Source organism: Fistularia commersonii, chromosome 20 (genome assembly GCF_037954325.1).
Source record: "Fistularia commersonii isolate RoL2024-O1a breed Wild chromosome 20, RoL_Fcom_v1.0, whole genome shotgun sequence".
NCBI classification, from domain to species: Eukaryota; Metazoa; Chordata; class Actinopteri; order Syngnathiformes; family Fistulariidae; genus Fistularia; species Fistularia commersonii.
Genome location: NC_141303.1, coordinates 10407150 through 10429429, shown reverse-complemented (window position 1 = coordinate 10429429; position 22280 = coordinate 10407150). Strand labels below are relative to the sequence as shown.

At 39.8% G+C, this 22280-nt stretch overlaps 2 protein-coding genes across 7 annotated transcripts; one reads left to right on the top strand and one right to left on the bottom strand.

Annotated features, from left to right (window-relative positions):
* Positions 1-1809: 1809 nt before the first annotated feature.
* On the bottom strand, positions 1810-17956 carry pum2 (pumilio RNA-binding family member 2). Of its 6 annotated transcripts, none has more exons than XM_086166715.1 (23): positions 17815-17956; positions 15777-16140; positions 14090-14158; positions 12315-12420; positions 11956-12143; positions 11673-11845; positions 11127-11421; positions 10944-11040; positions 10701-10802; positions 10412-10557; positions 9300-9420; positions 9077-9217; positions 8427-8732; positions 7962-8186; positions 7557-7824; positions 6592-6721; positions 6342-6476; positions 6093-6230; positions 5433-5558; positions 5123-5194; positions 4100-4221; positions 2436-2628; positions 1810-2082 (listed from the first exon to the last, which is right to left on the bottom strand). In XM_086166715.1, the coding sequence occupies exons 1-23, from the start codon at positions 17838-17840 to the stop codon at positions 1951-1953; spliced, it is 3675 nt and encodes a 1224-aa protein (XP_086022841.1). In that variant the 5' UTR covers positions 17841-17956; the 3' UTR covers positions 1810-1950. The 6 variants fall into 6 exon arrangements, with proteins under 6 accessions (XP_086022841.1, XP_086022843.1, XP_086022842.1 ...); XM_086166717.1 differs by having other exon boundaries at positions 6348-6476; XM_086166716.1 differs by having other exon boundaries at positions 8427-8729.
* Positions 17957-18004: 48 nt separating this feature from the next.
* Positions 18005-19886, top strand: LOC147222891 (rho-related GTP-binding protein RhoB). Its single transcript, XM_086166722.1, has one exon. It carries the CDS (start codon positions 18432-18434, stop codon positions 19020-19022), a length of 591 nt encoding a protein of 196 aa, XP_086022848.1. The 5' UTR covers positions 18005-18431; the 3' UTR covers positions 19023-19886.
* Positions 19887-22280: the final 2394 nt, after the last annotated feature.

Sequence of the window (22280 nt, the reverse complement as noted above, 5' to 3'; positions counted from 1 at the left end):
TAGAGGCTGACCACCCCACAAGAGATTAAAACAAAAACCATGCCAGATTGAGAAGCCATGTTTTTTTTCTTCTTTAAAATAACACTTGATCAAATAAAACTGTATACATTATATTCAAGGGGTAAGGAGTGATGAATATACACACATCAAAATGCACATTTTTGCCTTTTTCTCCCCACAAAGTGTAAAAGACATCCCATTTACAGCATAAACGTTTACAAATGTACAACTGTACAGACGAAGTAAAAGCATCACTACAAAATTTGCAAGGCCTGTCAACACCACAACTAGACATTATTTGAACTAATATTCTTACACTTATTAACTGCACATATACTACATGTATTCTACAATTATTCATATGAAGCAAATAAGCCATCACTACGAGCATTACAGGTGAGTTGTATAGCTTTAGATGGCCCCACCGACCTCCACTGATGCACTTGCACACCCAACAAAATGAAGGGGGGGAGAAAAAAAAAAAAAAGAGGAGGAAAATAAAATAAAATAAAAAATTAACCATTCAAACATCCCTTTCTTCCCCGGTAATCCACTAATAGTAATTCATTCCATCTCAGGTACGCACACAGCAGGGACGAGCACAACTTCACGACATTTTTTTGGACTACTCTGACCTTCAGGCGGTGGGGGTTCCATCATTGCTGTAAGCCCCCAACCCAAAAGCAACATTTTACTAATACATAATGATGCTACACTTCACTAAACTACTTTTATGCAGGAGATGATTATTCAGTACATAATGTTTTCTAGGGCAGTGTTCATCTCAAAACTACAAGACAGATAAGATGTTACACAAAACAGAAAGAAAAAAATAAATCATTCCTAGGATTAAAACCTGTCACAGCATGCCAATGCATACCCCACTCCCACCCACTATCCCACAAAAAAGCCCCACTACAGTCATTTAATAATAATACCAAGATTCAAGCCCACTGTACAACCAAACCTCATGCTCTGCTTGTATAAGTTAATGGAAACTTATCTTGCATAAAACCAGAGTACCTGGATATCATCTGGATGATGGAAGAGTAATACAGCTCAAATAGGAATCTGTGGATGAAGCAGCTCAGGCCATTCAGTCTGTAAAATTTAAGTACCAAAAATTGTTCGGACAGCTAGCTGCTGGCTAACATGGCAATCATGTCATCCACTTAGCCTGGAAATACGAGGCAATTAAAAAGGCAAAAAAGCCACCATTTGAAAACACTAACCAGAACTATTGTATTGATCCCCAAAGGGAAGCTTGCAAAAAGGTCTTCAAAACCCCTGGGTGACTGTGGCACCTGATGTGTATTACTCACATGTGGACGGATGCATTTATATCCATCCATACTATGCAGTGCTATTTGAAAACTAATTCATCAGCTGCTTAGGCATGGCAACGCACTTTTATTGTGCATGGGACAATATACAAATATATATTCAATTACCTGGGATTATTTAGAACAGCTGACATAGTAGGTCTGGTTACAAAAGCAAATGGATTTTTTTAAAGGATCACTCAGTTTAGCCTATAAAGTCACTTGCTGGTGTTAATTGTAAGAATTGTAAATTTTAGCAATTTTCTTTCTACAGAGAATTTACAAGGTAAAAAACTAAATGTACAAGATAATATGAAAACCAGTCAGATACATCAATTACATCATTAACAACGGGCTTGTGCTTTACCCAGGAAAATAGGCCTGCTGACTGTGCCTCCCCTGGGGGCCCACACTAGGGATGTGGGCTAGGGGTGGCAGAGTGGCAGGGATCAGTTGTCACAGCATTCTCAGATGAAGTTGACTTGTCTTTTCTTTTTGGTAATTCCTCAAAAGTGGGTTGACAGAGGGTGTTAAAGACTAACCCCTATGGCTAAGGCGCATCTCTCATAGAACAGAGGGTTTGGGCGTCCAACTCCTCTTCTTCATAGGATCCAGTATGTCAATGCACCTACATGAGGCCATTTGTGGGGCCACCAATTGGACCCAACTCAGATCCACTCTTCATGTAGTATTTTTCAAGCTTGGCAAGAATGTGCTTCCCGTAAGTGTACTTACGCAATGTGGCAATATGAGGTCTAATCTGAGGAGGAGAAAATGAAGGGCATGAGAAACAGGCTCTTACTGGTATGTCAGTCTATTATGAGGGTTGGTGGTGATTACTATCTTGGGGAAAAAATATGCTAATACAGTACAGTTTCAGGTCATATGACTTATTTCTGTTTTAAATCCATTAAGTCCTTTAATATTTTTTCCAATCATTTCATCATTTTCATTAATCAGATTTTCATGTAAAAAAATGAAACCTATAAAAAGATAGCAAGAAATGTTACAAGTATACGCTTTGGGATGAAAAAATACTTTATCTATTTTAATCCATATTATTAGAACTTTTTTGGATTTAAATGTGTCTCTATACTATTCTAGTTCACCAACCTTGTGCATGATGATTTTCCGTTGAGCAGGTTCCGCCATGTCAATCATTCTTTGTACCACATAGTTAGCATACTGGTCCTTCATCATGGTATACAGGGCACTGTGAGGGCCATCTTTCTGGCAGCACACTTCATCTATCAGCAGAGCTCTCTCAGCACGTGAAGAATGGATCACACACTTCTCAACAACGTTACTGAGAGGAGATAAAACAGAGGAGACTTTGATCACAAATTCATAAATGATTAGAGGAATCCTTTCAGTATACTAGAATTATTCTATCTCTCGACTATTTCCACACTGTCTTTGGGGCCCATGAGATTTGTTCTTACTAGTAGCAGTGACTGATTGTAAATATTTTAACAGCAATATATTTCAATGATACGTATTATCTACATACAAAGTCTCTATTAATCAGTGATCAAACCTCAATGACTTAAAAGTGGTTGAGAGCTCTTCTATTGTCATAAAATGTTGTCCTGCAAACAGGAATAATAAGAATAATTGTAAGAAGTATTGAGCATCACCATCGAGTTAATTTATATAATGTGTGCAAATCAAGGCCCATGGGCCACATCTTGCTCATGAATTAAATATTCTTGGCTTGCATAATAATAATACCTCATTTCTATTAGAGCTGGCCCATCGGTATATTGCGCGCACCACCATGATACTACAGGTACCACAATGCACTGCCATTGCGTTGGCATGTCAATCTAAGGCCTGTGAGTAGGAGTAGGAGCTTCAGCAGCCTTATGGACCTACTCACCTGTGTCAACTTTCAAATACCAGTTTCCCCAAAAAATGGCTAAACAAAAGGTAGACTATAAAAACAGAGGTTGTCATTGTCATGAAAACATGTCATTGAAAACTTGTTGAAATGAGGAAGAGCAGTCGTCTCCGGAACCGAACGTTCCCGGCTCCTCCTGGTGTGACGAAGTGTTGTTGAGCAAGAAACTGAACCCCTAACTGCTCCTGTGGCGCTGATGGACAGCAGCCAACTGCTCACGGTTCATCCATGATGGGTTAAATGCATGGAACGAATTTAATAAAATATAAATAGCAATAGCAATAATAACAATAATAGCAATTATTCAAGATTATTATTATAATTATTAGAATATGTTGCATTTGTGGCCAATTGCTATCCCTGCAACTTTCCTCACAGTAAATTCAAATGAAAACATTTTACTACAGGTAAACAACATAGATATAATACCCTTCAAGGAAAAATGTCCTGTCTAATGTCCTGTAATTGCAAGAGAAAAAATAATTATAATTATAATTATTAAAATATGGCTTCAACATTTACCAGTTCTTTAAATTTTGGCCGACTGAGTATTTGAGTTTGACACCCTTGATTTAAATCAATAAATTCTGACCACTTGTCTTTCCCTTCAGACTTCAATTTTAAACACAAATAGCTGATATTTGTTGACTGATTGTCAATATTTCTTCAAGAAATGATCTTTCCAGGAATAAAGTCAAATTTTGTGCTGGGTATATAGTACTCAGAGGTGTGAATAGTATGTGACAAAAAAGGTTTCCAGAGGTAACTTCATTCTCAAAAAAAATGTACATTTACATCCTGTTAATCAAAAAACAACAGCAATAGTTTCACAACCCAGAAGGCCGCAGAACAACCATCAAATTTGTTCTTTAATTACCTTGCAAATTTATGTTGGCTCAGAACAAGGACTTTTCCACGAACTTCTGCAACTATCTTGCTCTTGTCTTCAGGTCTGCCATGCTCCAAAACATGCTGAATAACGTAGTTACCATATTGATCCTGTAGGAGGCAGTGCAGATGTCAACTCAACGAACAATCATGTCATGTTTCTCTACAACAAAGCTCCTGCATGACACCCTTTAGTCTGATTGATTTTCATGCACTACATGTCACTGTTTGACTTGATTGGTGTGAGATAATCATGCATCACTAAAATGATAGGTAGATGAATGAGAGACACCCCCATCTGTAGTCTTACAAATACCATTTACGTCATCACTGCGGAAGGTCAGACAAAACAGATGCTGCTGGTTTGATAAATTACTGACCAGGCAACATAACCAATAGCATCTTTGCCCCTTCAGAAATGGGTGATAGACAGTTAGCGGTGTTTTAATACGACAAGATGGAGACAAGGACTCACCTGACCAAGCAACAAATTACACCACTCTGAACTTATCAAGTGAAAGCAGTCATTTGTTGGGTGGGTGATGAGATCTCCACCTGTATCTTTTAATATTTGCCTTCAAATGCATTTCCTGTCAATCTGTTTTACATGAATGTTTAGAATTTTGCTCTTACGTAAGAATTACAGTCAAGAAAAATTCAAGTGACCTATGAAAAATTAAGTAACCCAAAAACTCTACTATTAGTTAAGCTTCTATGAAATAACTCAGTACAATGTAACGTAGAAAAAAGGGCAGATTAGCTAGGATATGCTGTAGGCAAGGAAGAGGGCTCATCAGACAGCAGGAAAACCTCATTAATCCTTTGAGGCATTAAGCAAGAAAGGGGAAAAGGCAAGAAAGGAGCAGCTCAGTAGGTTAAGGGAAGGCCTGTATAGTTGGGAGGGGGAGAACGACCTAAATGTTAAATCAGATTCTTTACAAAAGAAAAGAGTAAAAAGGAGAGAGGAAGAAAGCACAGGGACATCCGCGAGAGTGAGGCAAATTGCTCTGACCTTGAACAGTGCATCGCGGGACACTGTATAATATGTTTTGGGTGTCATCTCCAATGATACGCCTTGATATTTCTAGATGGAATAAGTGGGGGGGCAGGGTGGATGTTTAATCACATATCAGATGCAATGATAGCTAGCAGTAAAATTACATTATTCTTACACTTGGCAAACCGTGACTACAGTGGAACAATGACAGCATAGAATATGAACAGATGGAAGACACATGCAAATTCACAGGACAAGCACACATTTACAACGACCAGTCACATTTAGTCAACAAAAAACATTCTTAATGGAAGTATGTCCTCACCTGGCCAAGCTGTTCAGAGTGCTGGTGCAGTTCTTCCAGGATTGGCAGAGTCTGCTCTTGGGTGCAGTGCTCCAAAATCCTTTGGATTACTCTACAGCCATAAGGGTGTGTGGATAGCACAAACACCTGCAAAATTTGATGGAACAGCACCAAAAGAATATTATGGCCACACAAAGCAAAAGTACAACATAACCTTGATAATGACAAAACGGGATTTACATGCTTCCTGCAACTAGAGGAGGGTTAGAATTGAAAACAGCATAAAATGTAGAGAAAAATAATTGAATAAAAATATTTTAATAATTAAGAAGGCTTGCTTGAAAAGTGAAATTCTATGACTATATTGACAAGAATGTTACTATCGGCTACAAATGAACAGTAACTGTTTTAAAAAAGAATGTTTTAGCAACAAATAAATAAGTACAACTGGGTCCTCTATTACAGATATGCTTTAACCTTTAAAGCCAACCCTCTAATTGATTATCAAATCATTATCCTTAATTGTTAACATACCCCTAAAAAACATAATATTGCTCTGTTGCATGTGTGAAGCAGTCTGCTATATGAACTCATAACAACTTGTAAAACTTGCAGGAAGTGTGTTGATAGAAAATTCCTTTAGAATGAAAGGCTTCTACTTTTATGTTAGACTATACCAACCTGGCCCTGGAAGGCATCAATAATGAACTGAAGGGCTTGAGGCTGGACACACTCAATGCACTTCTGTACCACATGGTTCCCATTCTGGTCCTTTACACACTTCAACACATGGCCATCCAGCTCACGAACAATGTCACTCTAGGATTAGATAGATGCCACTGGGTTAAAATATGCTTCAATCTGATGGATGGTCAACAGTGTGACAATAGATACAAAAACTCAATTTAAAAGAGAGGAAATCTCACTTACAATTACCTGCTGGTCAGATGAAATTGACTCCAGGGCTTTTTGAATAACTCTACACCCATACATCTGCAAAGCCAGGGGAAGGACGTGACCGCGGATGCGTGTTGCCAGCGCCAGTTTTTGATCTGCGCTTCCAAACTACAAGATGAAAAATAGACAATATAAAGAAAACAAACTGGAACTTAATCTCTTCTTGGGTTAATCTTGCATTGATACTGAAATAACACAAACTTAAACTTTTGACAGCCCAAACCTCAAAGAACTTTTGGATGACATAGTTTCCAAATACATCAGTCATCAACTGGTATGCTGCTTGGAGAATCTCTCCAAACACCATCTGTCTCTCAGCAGGAGTTGCTCTCTCCAGCTTCTGCTGGATAAATCTAGAACAGACAAAGCAAAGGCTTGTTAGAAGATAAAGTAATTATTCAGTTCTCAGTATGCAAATATAGTACTGCTTAGGTTTGGAAATCCATGGTAGACTATTTAAGATGTCAGTCAAAAAGCAATCTCATGACAACCACTAAACATTAACAAGTTAGATTCTAAAGACGGCTTTCAACACCACTGCGAGACTTTGTTCAGTGGTAATAGTTTGAACAAACTTCTGTTTCAGTGGTTTTCTTCCTGCTGGAGGGTGGTTAGAATTGAACAGTTTTAAGTAGTCAAATTTTGCTTTTTCATACACTACATTTCAAATCAATACCGTTTGACTAGAGCTGTGTACATAATTGTTGTTGGGTGTATTCATGATTTTAATATTTGCATTTTTGCATTGAGGACAATAACAATAAATATATTCATAAAGTGCTTTACATCAAAGCGCTGTGCAAAAAAGAAATGAAAGGGACACAATGAAATAAAAAAACATGCTAATTCCACACAGAGAAGACCCCGTCAATTGAACCAGGAACCTTTTTGCCGTTAGGTAGAAGCGCTAACCACTGCACCACTGGATTTTCCATTATGTGAAAGGGTGTGTATTTGCTTCGAGTTAGTTATCAGGTCATATGAGGAAGTAAGCCCAAAACTTGCTATATTGATTGTATGGGTCCATATCCACTATGCACCTTAAACAAGCTGTACATTTCATACACTATGATATCACTGAGCTTAGAATGGCTTGGGTGAGCAATGTTTTGGTTGAAAATAATATGGAGCACCAAAAGATACTCTGTAGGAAAGACAGGCTAAAACAGACTGTATTATCTCAGTAACCTGGATCCGTGCTGATCTTGAGAGAATTCCACCATATGTCCTGGCAAGTCACGGAGTTGTAGGTTTGGAAAGCGGTTGTTCCTAAAATCTTCCAGTAGGCGGCTACGCCCAGACGGCATGACATCAGACCGACTGTAGCGGGGCCGAGATGGAGGGAAAAGTTGACTGCTTGAATTAAAAAGACTGGACGTCCCACCAGTGCTTCGGTACTTTGCTTCAGCACCAGGAGCTGCAGAGATGTAACGACCACTGCCATTTGTCAGGCCACCTAGGATTACAGAATGACAGTAGCTCAAGATACTACACTAAGCAACAGCAGCTGTAGGGAATGGTTTTAAAAGTTTTATTATTATTTAGTATAAAAGACAACCACATACAATTTACAGATTTGGTTACTGAACTTACCAAGATGAAGGCTAGAGGATGATCCATGTGAAGAGGGCAGAGAAGGTGGAGGAGTGAGTGGGGAGTGGCCTGGTGTGAGACCTATAGGGCTGGGTGAAGAAGAGTACCCCAGGCTATTGTAAAAGGGCTGGCCGATGGGAGTCAAACTACTGCCACGTTTGTACAGGTCAGAACTTGCCAACAGGGAGTCCCTGCGAGACACACTGCTACTGGTAGAGCTGGATACTATAAGAAAGCAAAAAAGAGGGAAATTTTTGAGGTACAGTTAAAAAAAAAAAGCACACTCACAAGCAAAAAAAAAAAAATTGGTAGAGAAAGAAAAATGTAATTTCATCTTACTGTTTAGATAGCATCAATAAAAATCTTTTAATCAAAAGCAGTCAATAAAGAAAATAGTATTTCTCATGCAACACACAAATTGAAAGAGTTTGGCCTCCTGATAAAACTTGTGGTTTAACTACTGACCGGAAGACCCAAAGCCTCCAAGTGCAGAGCCAAGGCCGACACCAAGGGAACCACCAGTACTGCTAAAGCCTAGGGAGGAGCTTGGTGGTGGGGGTGCAGCAGAAGTGTGTGAGAAAAGGGAGCTGCTCTGGGAAGTGTTAGGGACTGATCCAGAGCCGTAGAAAGAACTAGATGGCAGGCCGCTACTTGGTGGGGGAGCCTGTTGCTGCTGAGGCTGAGGTTGGGGTTGAGGCATGGAGCGGTACAACCCATTGGCTGGAGGACCAGACATGTTGTTACCAGAGCCAGATGCTGAGACAGCAGCTGCTAGAAAAGGCAAAGAGCAGATAAAATACAGATTTGTATTAATTTGGAAAAACTGCGAAGTGCAGTCGTATTGTGATTGCAAAAACTTCACACACATTCAACTCTAGTGGTCAGAAAAGGCAATGACAATTAGTGTCGTTATACTGGGAAAGTTTGGGATAGAATATTCCTATATCGTTCCTCCGTGGGGAAATTTTAAGCCTGTGCGAATGCACAGAACAGTACATTTAAAGTTGTTAAAGTGCAACCATGTCTCCACACTTTAAAAAAATTAGAAATGTGAAGCTATATGATGAAGAGTGACTCCATACATTTAAAATGATCTTTAAGTAAAAGGTACTCACCTGCTTGTGCTGCTGCTGGGTTAATGAGGAGAGGGGTCTGGACGAGACGAACTGGCCCACCTAGACCAGTTCTGGCACCAGGACCCATCACCAGTGCCCCAGTCTGGTCATAATAAGCTGCAGGGGCCAACACCTGGTAACCTGAAAATGACAAAAAAGACAGATGCTGTTTTGGCACTGATATCTTATTTATTGAATGTATGGGAAAATACAAAGTACAGACCTGGCATCCCTGTGTATGCCAGTGCAGGGTTTGCAGCCGCAGCAGCAGCAAGTGATTCCTGCTGGCTCTGTTGCCCTTGCCCTGGTGTAAGGGGACGCTGGTTGGTTCCTGTGCGCATCACCTGAGGAGCAGGGGGAAACCTTATTTGATGGATAACTAATAAACATTAGCGATTAATAGCGTTTGTTGAAAGGTCCTGCATTTGTTTCAGGGTATTTGTCTACGTCATTAATATCAGAAATATCTCCGCATGCATTCCTTTGGACCACAAAGGACCACACATGCAAAAAAGTTTGTTTTTTTTTTGAATGGGAGGGTCCAATATTTATTTATTAATTTGCACCATCATTACAATGCAGACTATCCACTTGAGAAATGCATTAAAGCTATAAATATACAGAACACATTCTCATCATGTAGGTAAGGCAAAGTAATTTTGAACACCATATAAGTCTTACAAACCTGTAACCACCAATGTAAAGTGTAACAGCGTTAGGTTTTTATGAGTACATGTCACATTGTGAACATGTGTTAGATTACTATAAACCATTGTGAATGGTTAAATTTAAAAAGGTAAAACTAACAAACAAATGAAAAAATGCTGACTTAAAAAACTCTGGAAGAAAGCTAATTTATCATTCAGCCTCAAAGTGGAAACTATATTATGTGAGTTGATAACTCAGTTTGATCAAAATAGTCTTGCAAATGAATGTTAGCATTGATATCATATCATACGTAACTGAGTCCTCATAAGTGGCAATTATTTTTGTTTTAAGGAATTCTGATAATGAAATAAAGAGTGTTTTAATACTTTTAAGGATATTTTTAAACTGCAACTTGGTAGATGGCAGGAATTCCAACTGTATCTTATGACTTTATAAAATAGAAATGACGGAAAAAGCAGTTGATGGGGGTTATAGCTCTTATGCTCTTATACTTTGTTCTGTTTGGCCAAATCAGATTTTAAAAATTTTAGAATAACCACAGGCCAAAAGTTTTATAATGAATCCATTCTAGCTACCCACTCTAAAGAAGAAATTAAGATTGATAAAGGCAACACAAAGACACATTGAGAAAAAAAGAGAGAGCTGTAAATGGAAAACACCTCTTACCTGTGGCTGCCCTGGCCCTGGTCCCTGATTGGATGCCTGCTGGTTAGCTGAGTGATTGGCAGAGGATGCAGCCTGCTGTTGGAAAAGATTGGCTGGATACACACCCCACGGAACACCATAGTATTGTGGTGGAACCACTGTGGGGCCTGAGGGGAAAAATTGATTTATAAATGCAACTAAGTTTGGTAAACCTTTAATTTAACTTTGTACATCAGCATGTTTCAAAAATACCTTAGTGCCTCTTAAAACTTAATAACTGAAGAAGAGTGAACATGTGTGATGTAATCACCTGCAAGCGTGGCTGCCAACCCAGCAGCAGTATAGGGATCAGCTCCAGGGGGGGCCGCATTAATAATGTAAGGATTTGGCACAAAAGCAGGGGCAAGGCCAGCTATATGGCAAAAGATATGGCAATGTATTTCAGTTTTGGTGTTAAAATCAAGTGTAATCATGATGATGGAGGACACAAGTAGTTTAACTGTATTAAACTACAGACAGTACTCCACATGCATTTAAACAAACAGCCACTTACCGAGATGCTGCTGCTGCTGGGCTGCAGCCAGGGCATATTGTTGCTGTTGAGCTGCTGTGAGCTGTTGAACAGTCAGGGGATTAGATCTCTGGAACAACTGGAAACAAACAAAAGAGGATCACAATATGTTTTGCAAACTTACAATTGGAGCTCTTCATGGAAATGGATAGTGGTTAAACAGACCTGTTGCTGAGAATTGTAGTCAAACAACCCTAATGGATTTCCCGAGGGGTCCACCTGAATCTGGTTCCCAGCATAGTCAAATTGAAGAGACTCCACACCAGCTGGCTGCTCCATTCCACCCATGTTTTGGGCCTCCTGGTTCTGATAGTCTTCAGCTGGAGCTTTGCTTTGGGTAGCATTTTGTTGTTGAAGAACATGTGCGTGATGCTGGCTCATTATCTCCAAACTTGCTTGACTGGGACCCAACCTCTCAACTGCCTCAGTGGGAGAAGCTTGACGGCTTCCAGGAGTTGGACTGGGAGGCCAAACCAGTAATGTTAGAAAATTTGTCTTTACAAATGGAAAAAAATCTACCACAAATTCAGTAATGACAAATACACAAAAATCTATGTACATTAATGTACTTATTTTGAAAATAGAAAATATTGTTTTATTTCTTGTCAAGTGAAAAAAAAAACTCATAAAAACAGTAAAGCAAATTGATTACAGAAAAATCCGTTAATCTGATACATTTTTCAAACGATTGAAAAACAAACATACACATACTTGAAGTCTTTGCAGTCTCTGTCCATTCCATTTAGTAGGCCTCTTCCATTGGCTTTTGCAGGATCACCCTCATCACCAACCTTCATCTCTGCACTCTTATCCTCTTCAAAAGGAGACACTTTCTCCTGAACATCATTCTTGTCTCTGCCATCTTGGTCAGCATCTCCTCCGCCCTGCAGTTTCAAGTATGCTTAGTTAGTGAATGTCCCAATCCTTATAGAATAGACAAAAGTGGCCAATTTAATTTAGTGCAAAAGCAAGGAGCTTCTAAGTCTCAACTCACATAGCCACCATTCCTGTAACGACCATCCATCTTATCCCCTGGAGAGGAGCTTAGGACGTACTCCACCATGCTCACCCCGAGACCACCCCCTTCTGAGCGAGGTGAAAGCACAGAATTGGCTTCACCATTCCCATGGAAACTCTGGCCTGGTCGTCGTTGCACCATGATTGGCTGAGACACTGAATGATCTGAACAAAGAGCCATGATCAAATATACAGACAGCTAAGAAGTAGCATATGTATAGCAAAAGCCAAGTGGAGACATTGCACTCACTGGTTGTCACACTGGTAATTACCAATAGACTTAATAATACAGATCGAACTGGAAATCCTACATGGAACGTAAAAACAGTCACTCACGAGATGATCCCCAAGCATTGTCCCTCCACTCTTCTCCAAGGAGCATTCCTTTTCTTCCTTCCTTTGCCAATTCATCAGAATCCCAGAGCTTCTTTGCTGGCAAGAGCTGCAAAGGAACACATTTTCACAGCATCTCTTAGTGAATTGAAACAGCTAAGGCTCAAATAACAAGGGATGTGGTTAACTTTAATCCTACCTACTAAAAATAAATAAATAAAATAAAGGTATTTTAAGTCATTTTAACCAATTTTCTGTTTTGGTGTGTTCAGGTTTATTTCGCTCAGTTGCAGTTTCCTGAACATAATATAGGATTTCAAAATGTGGAGGGCTGTCAGAGCCTGCAAGGCTTTCCCTACTAGCCTAAAAAATCTGAATCAAAGACTAATTTTAATTATATTTTGTCCATGAATGCTTATCAAATAATTCCAAATGGTCTGTCCGCTTCCTTTCATAGCTTTCTCCCTGGTTTATGCTGATTCCAGACATGTATTTTTGTATTTAAGCTTTTAACCAATCATATTTCAGCCATTATTTTGTTGCAAGGCTAAATCTAAGTCAAAGAACTCTGCCTGGAGGCCTGCAGAATCAGATTCACAGGCACGCTGGCAAAAAAATAAGTGTTGAATAAACTGTTGCTTCAACCAATCACATTTTGAGTTACGATACCAAGGCCTTCAAGAGGGGCAAGGTAATGTCAGCGTGTCACACACCCTTTGATTGGTTAGTCAGAGTGTACTAGCCAGAGCAAGAAAGCTGCACCTGCAGCGACCTGCACAAACACGGTTATGGGGATATAATGGCTAATTCATCAACCCATGATGGCTAAAGGAAGAGCAGAAATGCATTTGATTGCAAATTTATTGTTTTAACCATTTTCAAGACAGACTTTCCAAAATGCTGGACATTGTTAAGAAAGTTTGGGCAATTTTGAAGCTAACAAGCTCGTTACAGCAAAGGAAAGGGATTTGTCCGTCACTTTCAGTCTGTTAACTATGAGTGGTACCCCTGGCTTCCAGGCTCCGAGTAATACTGCAAATTCTATCGCTGGGAATGCTTGTTATTTGCTACAGATCAACATAGAGTTTGGAGACACACTGGTTTTATAAATTTGACTTGACTAACCAAGGCAGCAATGACACACCAGAGCACTGCCGGACACTTAAAAGCAACGGTGCCGTCTAAAACTTTTGGGGAAACCAGAGTGGATCTACAGCTGGGTGAGTATGTGCAGAGGGGAATAGAACTCCACAATGAAAAGGTGAAGAAAAATAGGGAAATCTTAAAACGACTAAGAATGTACCATTTTTTTGGCCAAACAAGAACTTTCATTTCAAGGACACAATGAAAGTACTGGATCGCGAGTTATCTCTGCGATGTAAAGGCTCTTTATACTGCATTCCTGCATAATAAGATGTTTTTTCTAGCCAGAACACAGTTATTGAGGGATGGACTGATAAATGGAGCACTACTGAAGGCAGAGTAGTGAAATGCACGTACTGCCACTAGGTTTTCATATCTTTAGTTTAGTACTCTTAATAGTATTAGCTGTTTAACATGAAGTATAATTCCCGGGAAGACAGTGACCAAAACTAACCAGATAATTACATCGATACTAAATTTAAGAAGAAATCAGTTTATACCAAGTGATATTTGTTCCCATAAGCAAGAAAACAGGTAACAACCAATGCAAATAAGCTGTTTTAGATCAGCTGAATCATAAAAGGGGGAAAACACATTAATATGTACAAAAGATAAAATGTAACGCAAACACTTACCTCTCCCATCCCCCTTGACTCCAAAGCAAGAGCTTGAAAGTCATAGTTCATTTCATCAACAGCACGCACCTGAGACAAGTAGTAGAAAAGGACATGATATTATGTTGAAGTTCTGATTCAGCTTTGCGTAAGTTGTTATGGTTAAGAGTAGTGCTAAAACATGTAATGGAAAGCAAAATTAAATCTTGATTTCCATGTTCTATAACTATGCATTTTTTGAAAGGAAAACTTAAGTCAGAAGATTTTATTAAAAGATGATGGAGAAACACAATCTACAAGAACAGAACAAACTGCTTATGCAGCTAGTATAGGCCTTCAACAGGCTCCATAGACTACACACCAAATAGCATTAGATTAACTTAATCTTAACTTGAGAAAAAAAAAATCCCATTCAAAAGTGCAATGATTCTCAGACAATCCACAGCAACAGTGCACTTGAGCCTTTCAATGTACATATAAAACATATAGGGGTGTTGAACATTGGCCTAAGCACAGAGTCTTGACAACTTGAATATTACACTTTAATATTTGATTAGGCTTCAGAAAGGAATAATCAAATATATATTTCTATCCTGTTGTAAACTGTTTTTTGCACTGACAGAAATCCCTGTCTTGGGCTGAGTTTACAACACTGATGCTTTGAGAGAATGCAGGCTAGTGTTAGACCCTGTCAATTTTCTAAGTTGGTTAGGGGATTTTAATGTCAAATTTTGATGTCTTTTTGGTTAATGACCTGACCTATGTAATCAAGAACATCTAAGATCTAATTTTGGCAATTTTAATATTTGAACTTGTCAATCTGACCATCTCTGGTTCTTCACCAGTTTTTGTCAAATTAACATACATTTAAAGTAAGAAAATCTAGCATGTCATTTTTCAGTGTTAAAAATTGTTCTAACTTTGACATTGGAGAAAAGAAGGCTTAAACTTTCCTGTGTTCATTACTTCCCCCTAATCATTAAGTGTTCCAGCTGTGCTCTATCCTCAAAACAGCTGCAAATCCCACCCAGAGGGTGGGAAACAGAGTCCAAACTTCCTACTTTGTTTTTTCAATCTTTTAAGAAAACCTCTTGTTATCCATGGTTAAAATACCCCTGAACAGTATATGTCTGACATTGTCCAGTGAAATATTTGATTTTAAAAGGTTTTTCTTAAGTGTGGTGGCACCATCATCACACAAATCTGAAATAAAGTTAAAAGGTAGCTAAAATTTGTCATATGGTGTAAGTAGTTACTGATCAGCTGCCAGTGAGCAGGTCTCACTATCCATCAGTGCGTGGAGCTAAATATAGTAGACATGGATAAATGACGTTTTATAAAGTGGTTATGTTCAGCTTCCAAGATTTTGCATTATTCTTTGTCTATTTAAATGTATCTATCTCTGTTGTTTATTCAGTCCTTTTATAACAATATTAAATGTTGCATTGGCAATGAAATTACCTGCATAAAAAGAGAAGACTGTCTAAAATTATTGATTGGCATCAACAGCAGATGCTCATGTTTTGTTTACCTCAGTTTTGTTTTGTGAAATTCTATTTCTTAAAGATCTATTCAGCGCTTTCATTCATCAAAAATGACATTTAAAAATACATAAAAACAAAATTCACTTAACCCAATATTTGAGGTTTCCATCAAAATTGCATTAAACTGAAATGTAAATCAGTGTCTGACAATGAAAGTGATTAACCTGATCAACATGATTGGGGTCTCCAGTTGGCCAGCGATGTTTGTTAGGTGTACAACCTCCAAGTTGCTCTCCAGGCTGCCTCTGGAAGAAGTATCCAACTGTGGCATCATCCTGAGATCGTCCACTCAATGGCGGTTGTGGTGTGCCTGGGGTAGCATTTACACCCCTGTCTATGCCCTGTAAATGTGGGCCTCCAGGGGCCTGTCCAGCTCCCCCAACTGTGGCTAGGGGCCCCCCGCTGTGAACCCGGACACCACCAGCCTCAGGAGTACCATTTGCATGCAGCATCCCACCTCTCGTCTCCTGCCAGGCCACGTCATTCATACCTAGGATGCTGCATGGAATGCTCATTCCACGGGAAAACCTAAAGTCAAACATAAAAATAAACAAACATAAAAAAATATATTATTTCTCAGTAAATAGACATCATTCAAGTTCACTTGTAACAAAAAGAGATTAAAGAAGACAGAATTAAGAAATGAGGGGACCCTCTGTACTTCTCTGAATAATGAAGCAAAATGGACTTGATGTCAAACCAGTGTTACCCGTTGGTAAGGGTATTTAGACGTTATGTTAAAAACAAAGCTATGCCGATACGAGACCCATGAATCATTAACCTCTGAATATCCTTTCGCTTTGAGACGAACAAATTACTGAGGTACAGTTGAAGAGATGATGGCGTTACCTCCACCAAAATGGTTACTGTATAACTTGTTCAAGTAACAGTTCTTCGTCGGGATACGGCTAACACCCGTATCGCTAACGTTCACTTCAAGCGATAGCGCTTCTACGGACGTACCAATGGTCAACTGCAGGCATCATAATAATGAATATTCAAATTAAGAGATTTTTAACCAGTCGTTTACCAAGATTAACCGATGAAGCCTGTGTTAAGTTTTACATAATACCAGGACGTGCAAGAAAATAACCGAACAAGGAATGACGATGGATTGCAGCAACAAGAATGCTAGTTAACGTTGCCATTAACCTTTTAGCTAGGAGCCATACAGCTATCGTAACTTTGCCAACGTAACAACGACAAACTCATATAAATCACATCATCCAGTGTTCTACATAAGCACGATTCGAGGCTGAAAATATTATACGGCATAATGATATACCCAAGATTACTGCTCATTGTGAAGAACTGATGTCCAAGTCTTAGCATGCTAAAGAGCGCTAGCCATTATTGAAAGCTAGTCCGCTGCTAATGGGATGGCTTGTTTTAGACTGTACATTAAAGATGATCTTGAAGTGCGTCGTTTATGGGAACTCGTGTCGCTGACTGTTGAACTGAACGGTGTCTGTGATGATTAGGGTTCCCGGAACGCCTATGAAAAGGATCCGTGTCGGGGTAAATCAAACATGTTAGCCATAGCCGACGTTACTACACTGAAGAGAGGCTAGCCAGCTCCCGAGCTAACCACCTCACGCTAGTCGCAGCTGGCCTGTTTATTGTTGATTGGAGGACCTTGGCATCAACGCAGAATTCGCCACTGACATTATAAGGAACGGAGAGCTATATATGTACATAGTAATCGATTTCACTTGTATGTAATATCGATTCTCAATCTCAAAGCCGCTAGGCACATGAACCAAGAAGCTAAGCGGCTGCTAACGCTACTTGCCAAAGTAGTGTTGTGTGAGCTAAACCATCAACCAAACACTGGTGGCTAAACAACATGGCCCCCCTTCAAGTTACAAACAGAGGGGCCTTAACTGCTAAACAAAAGGGGAAATACTCACATCACGGCAGTCGAGCTCCAACCATATATTTGCCCAGCTTTGGTTGCAAAAGTGAACAAAGAAAGAGGAGATACTTACGCACTGTCGTGTCGTGAGAGGGTCTATGCTTGTTGCACGCCGCCAACCCAATTCTATATTGTTTTGTTTCCTTGGAGAGAGCGCTGGTTTTCCTAAGCTTGATAGTCACAGCTAAGAGTTTGCCTATGCTGCTGCCCCCTCCCTGTAAATAGTGTGAACTACGTAGACATGCGTACAACAATGTAAAAAATGTAACGTTACCTTTATAACCTACCTTTTGATTAACATCTCAAACAACATAAATCTGTGACAGCGTTAATTGTTGACTGATATCTTTTGACGCTGACTTGGTGATGGACTCCCCTCCACAGAAAAAAAGAAAAACAAAAATCAATACTTTCCAGTATACAGCTAGAAATATGTTGTTTGAATTGCTGTTTTTGTTCATTTGGTTTTGTGGGCAGGGTTGGTGAGAAATAAGCGACTGAATTGTTGCGGGATGTGTGTTAATATCATGTGGCTCCGTCGTAAACGAGTAAACGCATAACTACAGCAAAGCTGTGAATACATCATCCCTTTTCAGTTGGGTCTGGCTGATCCAGGGTCGGCTGGTTCCTGGGCGCTCCGTGACCCTCCTCTGAATAAGGAAGGCCGATGGGATCCAATCACCTCCTGTTTTACACACTGTGATCTTCCTTCCCTATTTCCGATTGGGTTGCTATATTTAGGAAACCTCCCTACGCTTTATAAAGAGATCGCTGTTGTTGCTGGTAAAGGTTGCGTTACCCGAAGTTAAGTGGAGGTAGCCGTACCGCCTCACGGGGGATAACAAACCGGGGCAGCGGACAGGACGGGACCCACGTTGAGCGGAGGGCTCCGGTAACGGCACCGATGGCAGACATACGCAAGAAACTGGTGGTGGTGGGAGACGGCGCATGTGGGAAAACATGTCTACTGATTGTGTTCAGCAAAGACGAGTTTCCGGAGGTGTATGTCCCGACTGTCTTTGAGACGTACGTGGCGGACATCGAGGTGGACAACAAGCAAGTCCAGTTAGCCTTGTGGGACACCGCCGGACAGGAGGACTACGACCGGCTGCGCCCCTTGTCCTACCCGGACACTGATGTCATCCTCATGTGCTTCTCCGTGGACAGCCCGGACTCGCTAGAAAACATCCCGGAAAAGTGGGTCCCCGAAGTCAAACACTTTTGCCCGAATGTGCCCATCTTGCTAGTCGCTAACAAGAAAGACCTCCGCAACGACGACAACGTGAGGACCGAGCTGTCCCGGTTAAAGCTGGAGCCGGTAAAGGCGGAGGACGGCCGCGCCATGGCCTTGCGCATTGGCGCATATGACTATCTGGAGTGTTCCGCTAAAACCAAGGAAGGCATCTGGGAAGTATTCGAGACTGCCACACGAGCAGCGCTGCAAAAACGCACTACACCGCCGGGGAGTTGTTTAAAATGCTGTGTTCTGATGTGAGTCACCAACGGCGCGCAGTGGGAACATTCCCGGTCGGTCGGATCTGTGAACGTTTACAAGCGTTGACCCGGGGGTCGTCATACCCCGGTGGAATCATCGGCGTTTGGCTGCCACGAAGTTGTTCGGAACACGCCCATCATCTGATGTCTGGCTGCGTGAATGCACTGACAGTAGCCATATTCTTTGGCGGTCACATGATCTTAGTCTGGCGGGTATGGTGGGGGCAGCAAAAGTACAAAAATCTCTTCACTTCATCGGAGGCCTTACTTGACGCCTCTATTGTGGACTCGGTCGCTCTAAAGGCCTGTTTTCAAGCCGATTTCTTTCACTCACTTTATATAGTGTGTTACGTTTGCGTTGGTCACTGCCTAATTGCCAAGGTTATGCAATGTAATAAGCAAATTGGAAACATTTGCACTTGTTATTTATGTCCACCTTTATTGTAAAATGTTTTATATTCAGAAAGCACTGCACACTTCAGTATTTCACAAACGTGTGTATACGTATATACACACACATATGTATGTATGTGTATATGTAAATATGCATGTGTGTGTACACACACACATATCCATCTATATATACATATATCTCTAAATATATGTATATATAATACGTGTGTGTGTATATATGTATGTATAAACCAATTGATGGATCAACACAATAATGCCCAGTTGCTCTCCTGATGCTTTGCCTACTTAATTGCATATTTTACAATAATTGAAGGCAGTTCTCATCTGTTAAGTATGTTTGGTACCATAGTATTTAATGCAATGATCAATGGTCGGCTAAATTCAGTATTTTGTGCTTTAAAGCAATGCCAGAATTGTATTTTCAAATGAGTACTAAAGGCCATCGACAAATGTTGCATTTGCTTGTTTTCAGTGGGGAGAACATTGAAGTTTTGACCTTTTTTTTTTGCCCAGCATGAAGTGAACACATACATACATCGCACCCTACAACCAGTGCAGTCAGTTCGTAAGGGGGTGCCTCTACCTACAGTTCATCTGAACCAAACTAATTCAAGCACATATAGTATTCCACTAGTTATGCAATCATTTTTCATATTAAGCTATTACTTATGTCTTTTTTTCTTCCAGTGGTACTGCAAAGGGAGTGGGCAGAGTTGTAATTGTTTTTGTATGTGAAAGAAGACAGGGGATAAAAAGTGTGCTTCATCAAAGCTCTATGAGTCAATAGTGCACACCCTAATTGGACTAAGCCATGGATGGCAGCTAAACTTTTCAACATTTCAACACTCATAATAATGTTATTATATTCACAATCTTCTAATTAATTGTCCCTTAGTTGAAGGGTGTCTGTCTTACAGACCAAATGAGGCAAAATAATGTAATTTTTCCCCCCTTATTTTGTGCAATTTAACTTGAATTAGCCGAGAAATACACAAATACATGCTTTTCAAGTTAAGACAGTGAATGTACCTCAGATTTATTCTTGCACAAAAATATTCTTGTGACCTTGAAGTTTGCACCAAATGTCTTAGGGTATAATTTTCCTGACTATTTGAATAACTTCAACTCAAGTTTGATATGTAGCTCCAGAAGATGTAACAGTCCTACAAGGCAACAGTGGGAGTGCTTGTTTACTTGATGGCTATGGTCGTAAGTTATAGGGAGTGGGGGTGCAGGGGTAAGTCCCTTGAGATCTACTAAAGAAGTGTTCATTTTTTTAGCAATTGCAAAATCTTAAAGCCCAGTTCTACTTCTGCCTTGTAATATTTCTGTATTGCAACAAGTACCTAATATAAATTGATTGATGTAAATCCACCCAGGGTGTTGATGGTGTAAAAGTCTAATTCCTCGCTGCCTTCGTTGCTGGGCTTTTTGCTGACTTACAGACCAGGAATGCATTGTGCTGGACTAGTTAATTTTCCCACACTGGCTCCCCTCTTGTGCCTCGAGTACCAATTGCTGTTAAATAAATCGCCAAGACAGTCAAGTTTTTATCTTTCTTCTTTTTTAAATTACTTTGTAGGAAAATGTATTGTTGAGAAGAGGAATATCAAAACTGTGCCAAAATAATGTGATCCTCAGACTTCAATTTCCATATATTAAATATCATTGGAGTTGAATAATATTGAAGTTAAAAATGGTAGTGTGGAAACAACCAGGAGACACAAAACAGAATATAAGGGATAAAAGCTTACTGTTCTGGGAAAGTTAATAAAATCAATGTGTTGAATGACTTGATTTTCGTCTACCTTTTTTGGGGTGGGGGCACTTGAAGTTAGTGTGTTTGGGGATCACATCCAGTGTTTTGTACAAGTCTATTAAATTTTATCACACTGCATACCCACGCAACAAAACGTTTTACATGACAAGAACCAGATGAAGGAAGCTGGCTGCAGTGTTACTGGGAAGAAAATATTTAAGAAAAAAAGACATTGCACCATGAGAAACTAGCAGTCACATTATTGTATACATTTCCTGGCAACAGTTAGGAAACCAAAGCATCGATACCCTGAAGAAAATAAGACTGCACTTACTGCTTGCAGTATCGCAAGCAGAACACAATAAGAACATTTACAGATCAAAGGTGAAGTCAGCTTTTGCACTTATTCATACATACAGATATTTTTTACATAACAGTCACATTTTGACCATAAGCCAGTAATGCAACAATGTATAGGTCAATAAGATTCAGATGATAATGTCGATAGTAGATACAGAATGATCAAAGCAGTTGTAAATTATAATAAACCATTAGAAGAAGAAGAAGTGAAAAACTACTTACACTTGCAATGTCTTCTTTTTACTCTTGGCTTTTCCCCTCAGGGGTCACCACAGCGAATCAGCCATTTAACCTTATTCTCTGTATTGCATGCAGTGCAACATTACTACAATAAATTTGTATACAACAACAGTAAATGTGCATTGACTGACAGTTGAAAAACTTGAAGGCCCACGGTGTGATCACAAGGAAAACCTCTGACATTCAAGCAATTGCATCTTCATCGGGATTGCCTCCAAAACAATACTGTCTATATATCCCTTTTGGTATTTTCTGCTATGTACTAGTTACAAGAAGGAAGGAGGTGAAACTCTTTGAGTCCAGGTGATACATAGGCCTGTAGCAATGTTGCTTTCCTGTTTCCCCATCCTGAATATTCAGGTCATGAAGTCTCCCTGTAAGCCAAGAACCATGTTTTTTTGTTTCTGCAAGCATGACGATTACTCAGGTGTTGTCTGCTCCATCTGGTGGATGGATACGTAGACAGCAGACACTATTAATTCCATA

Bases quoted from the DNA above. Each gene is read 5' to 3' on its own strand.
- pum2 (XM_086166715.1), bottom strand. From the start codon at position 17,840: ATGTTGTTTGAGATGTTAATCAAAAG. The intron at 12,144-12,314 runs GTGAGTGACTGT...CTCTTTGTTCAG, and splicing joins CAATGCTTGGGGATCATCTC to ATCATTCAGTGTCTCAGCCA. The intron at 5,559-6,092 runs GTTGGTATAGTC...CAAATTTTGCAG, and splicing joins TTGATGCCTTCCAGGGCCAG to GTGTTTGTGCTATCCACACA.
- LOC147222891 (XM_086166722.1), top strand. From the start codon at position 18,432: ATGGCAGACATACGCAAGAAACTGGTGGTGGTGGGAGACGGCGCATGT.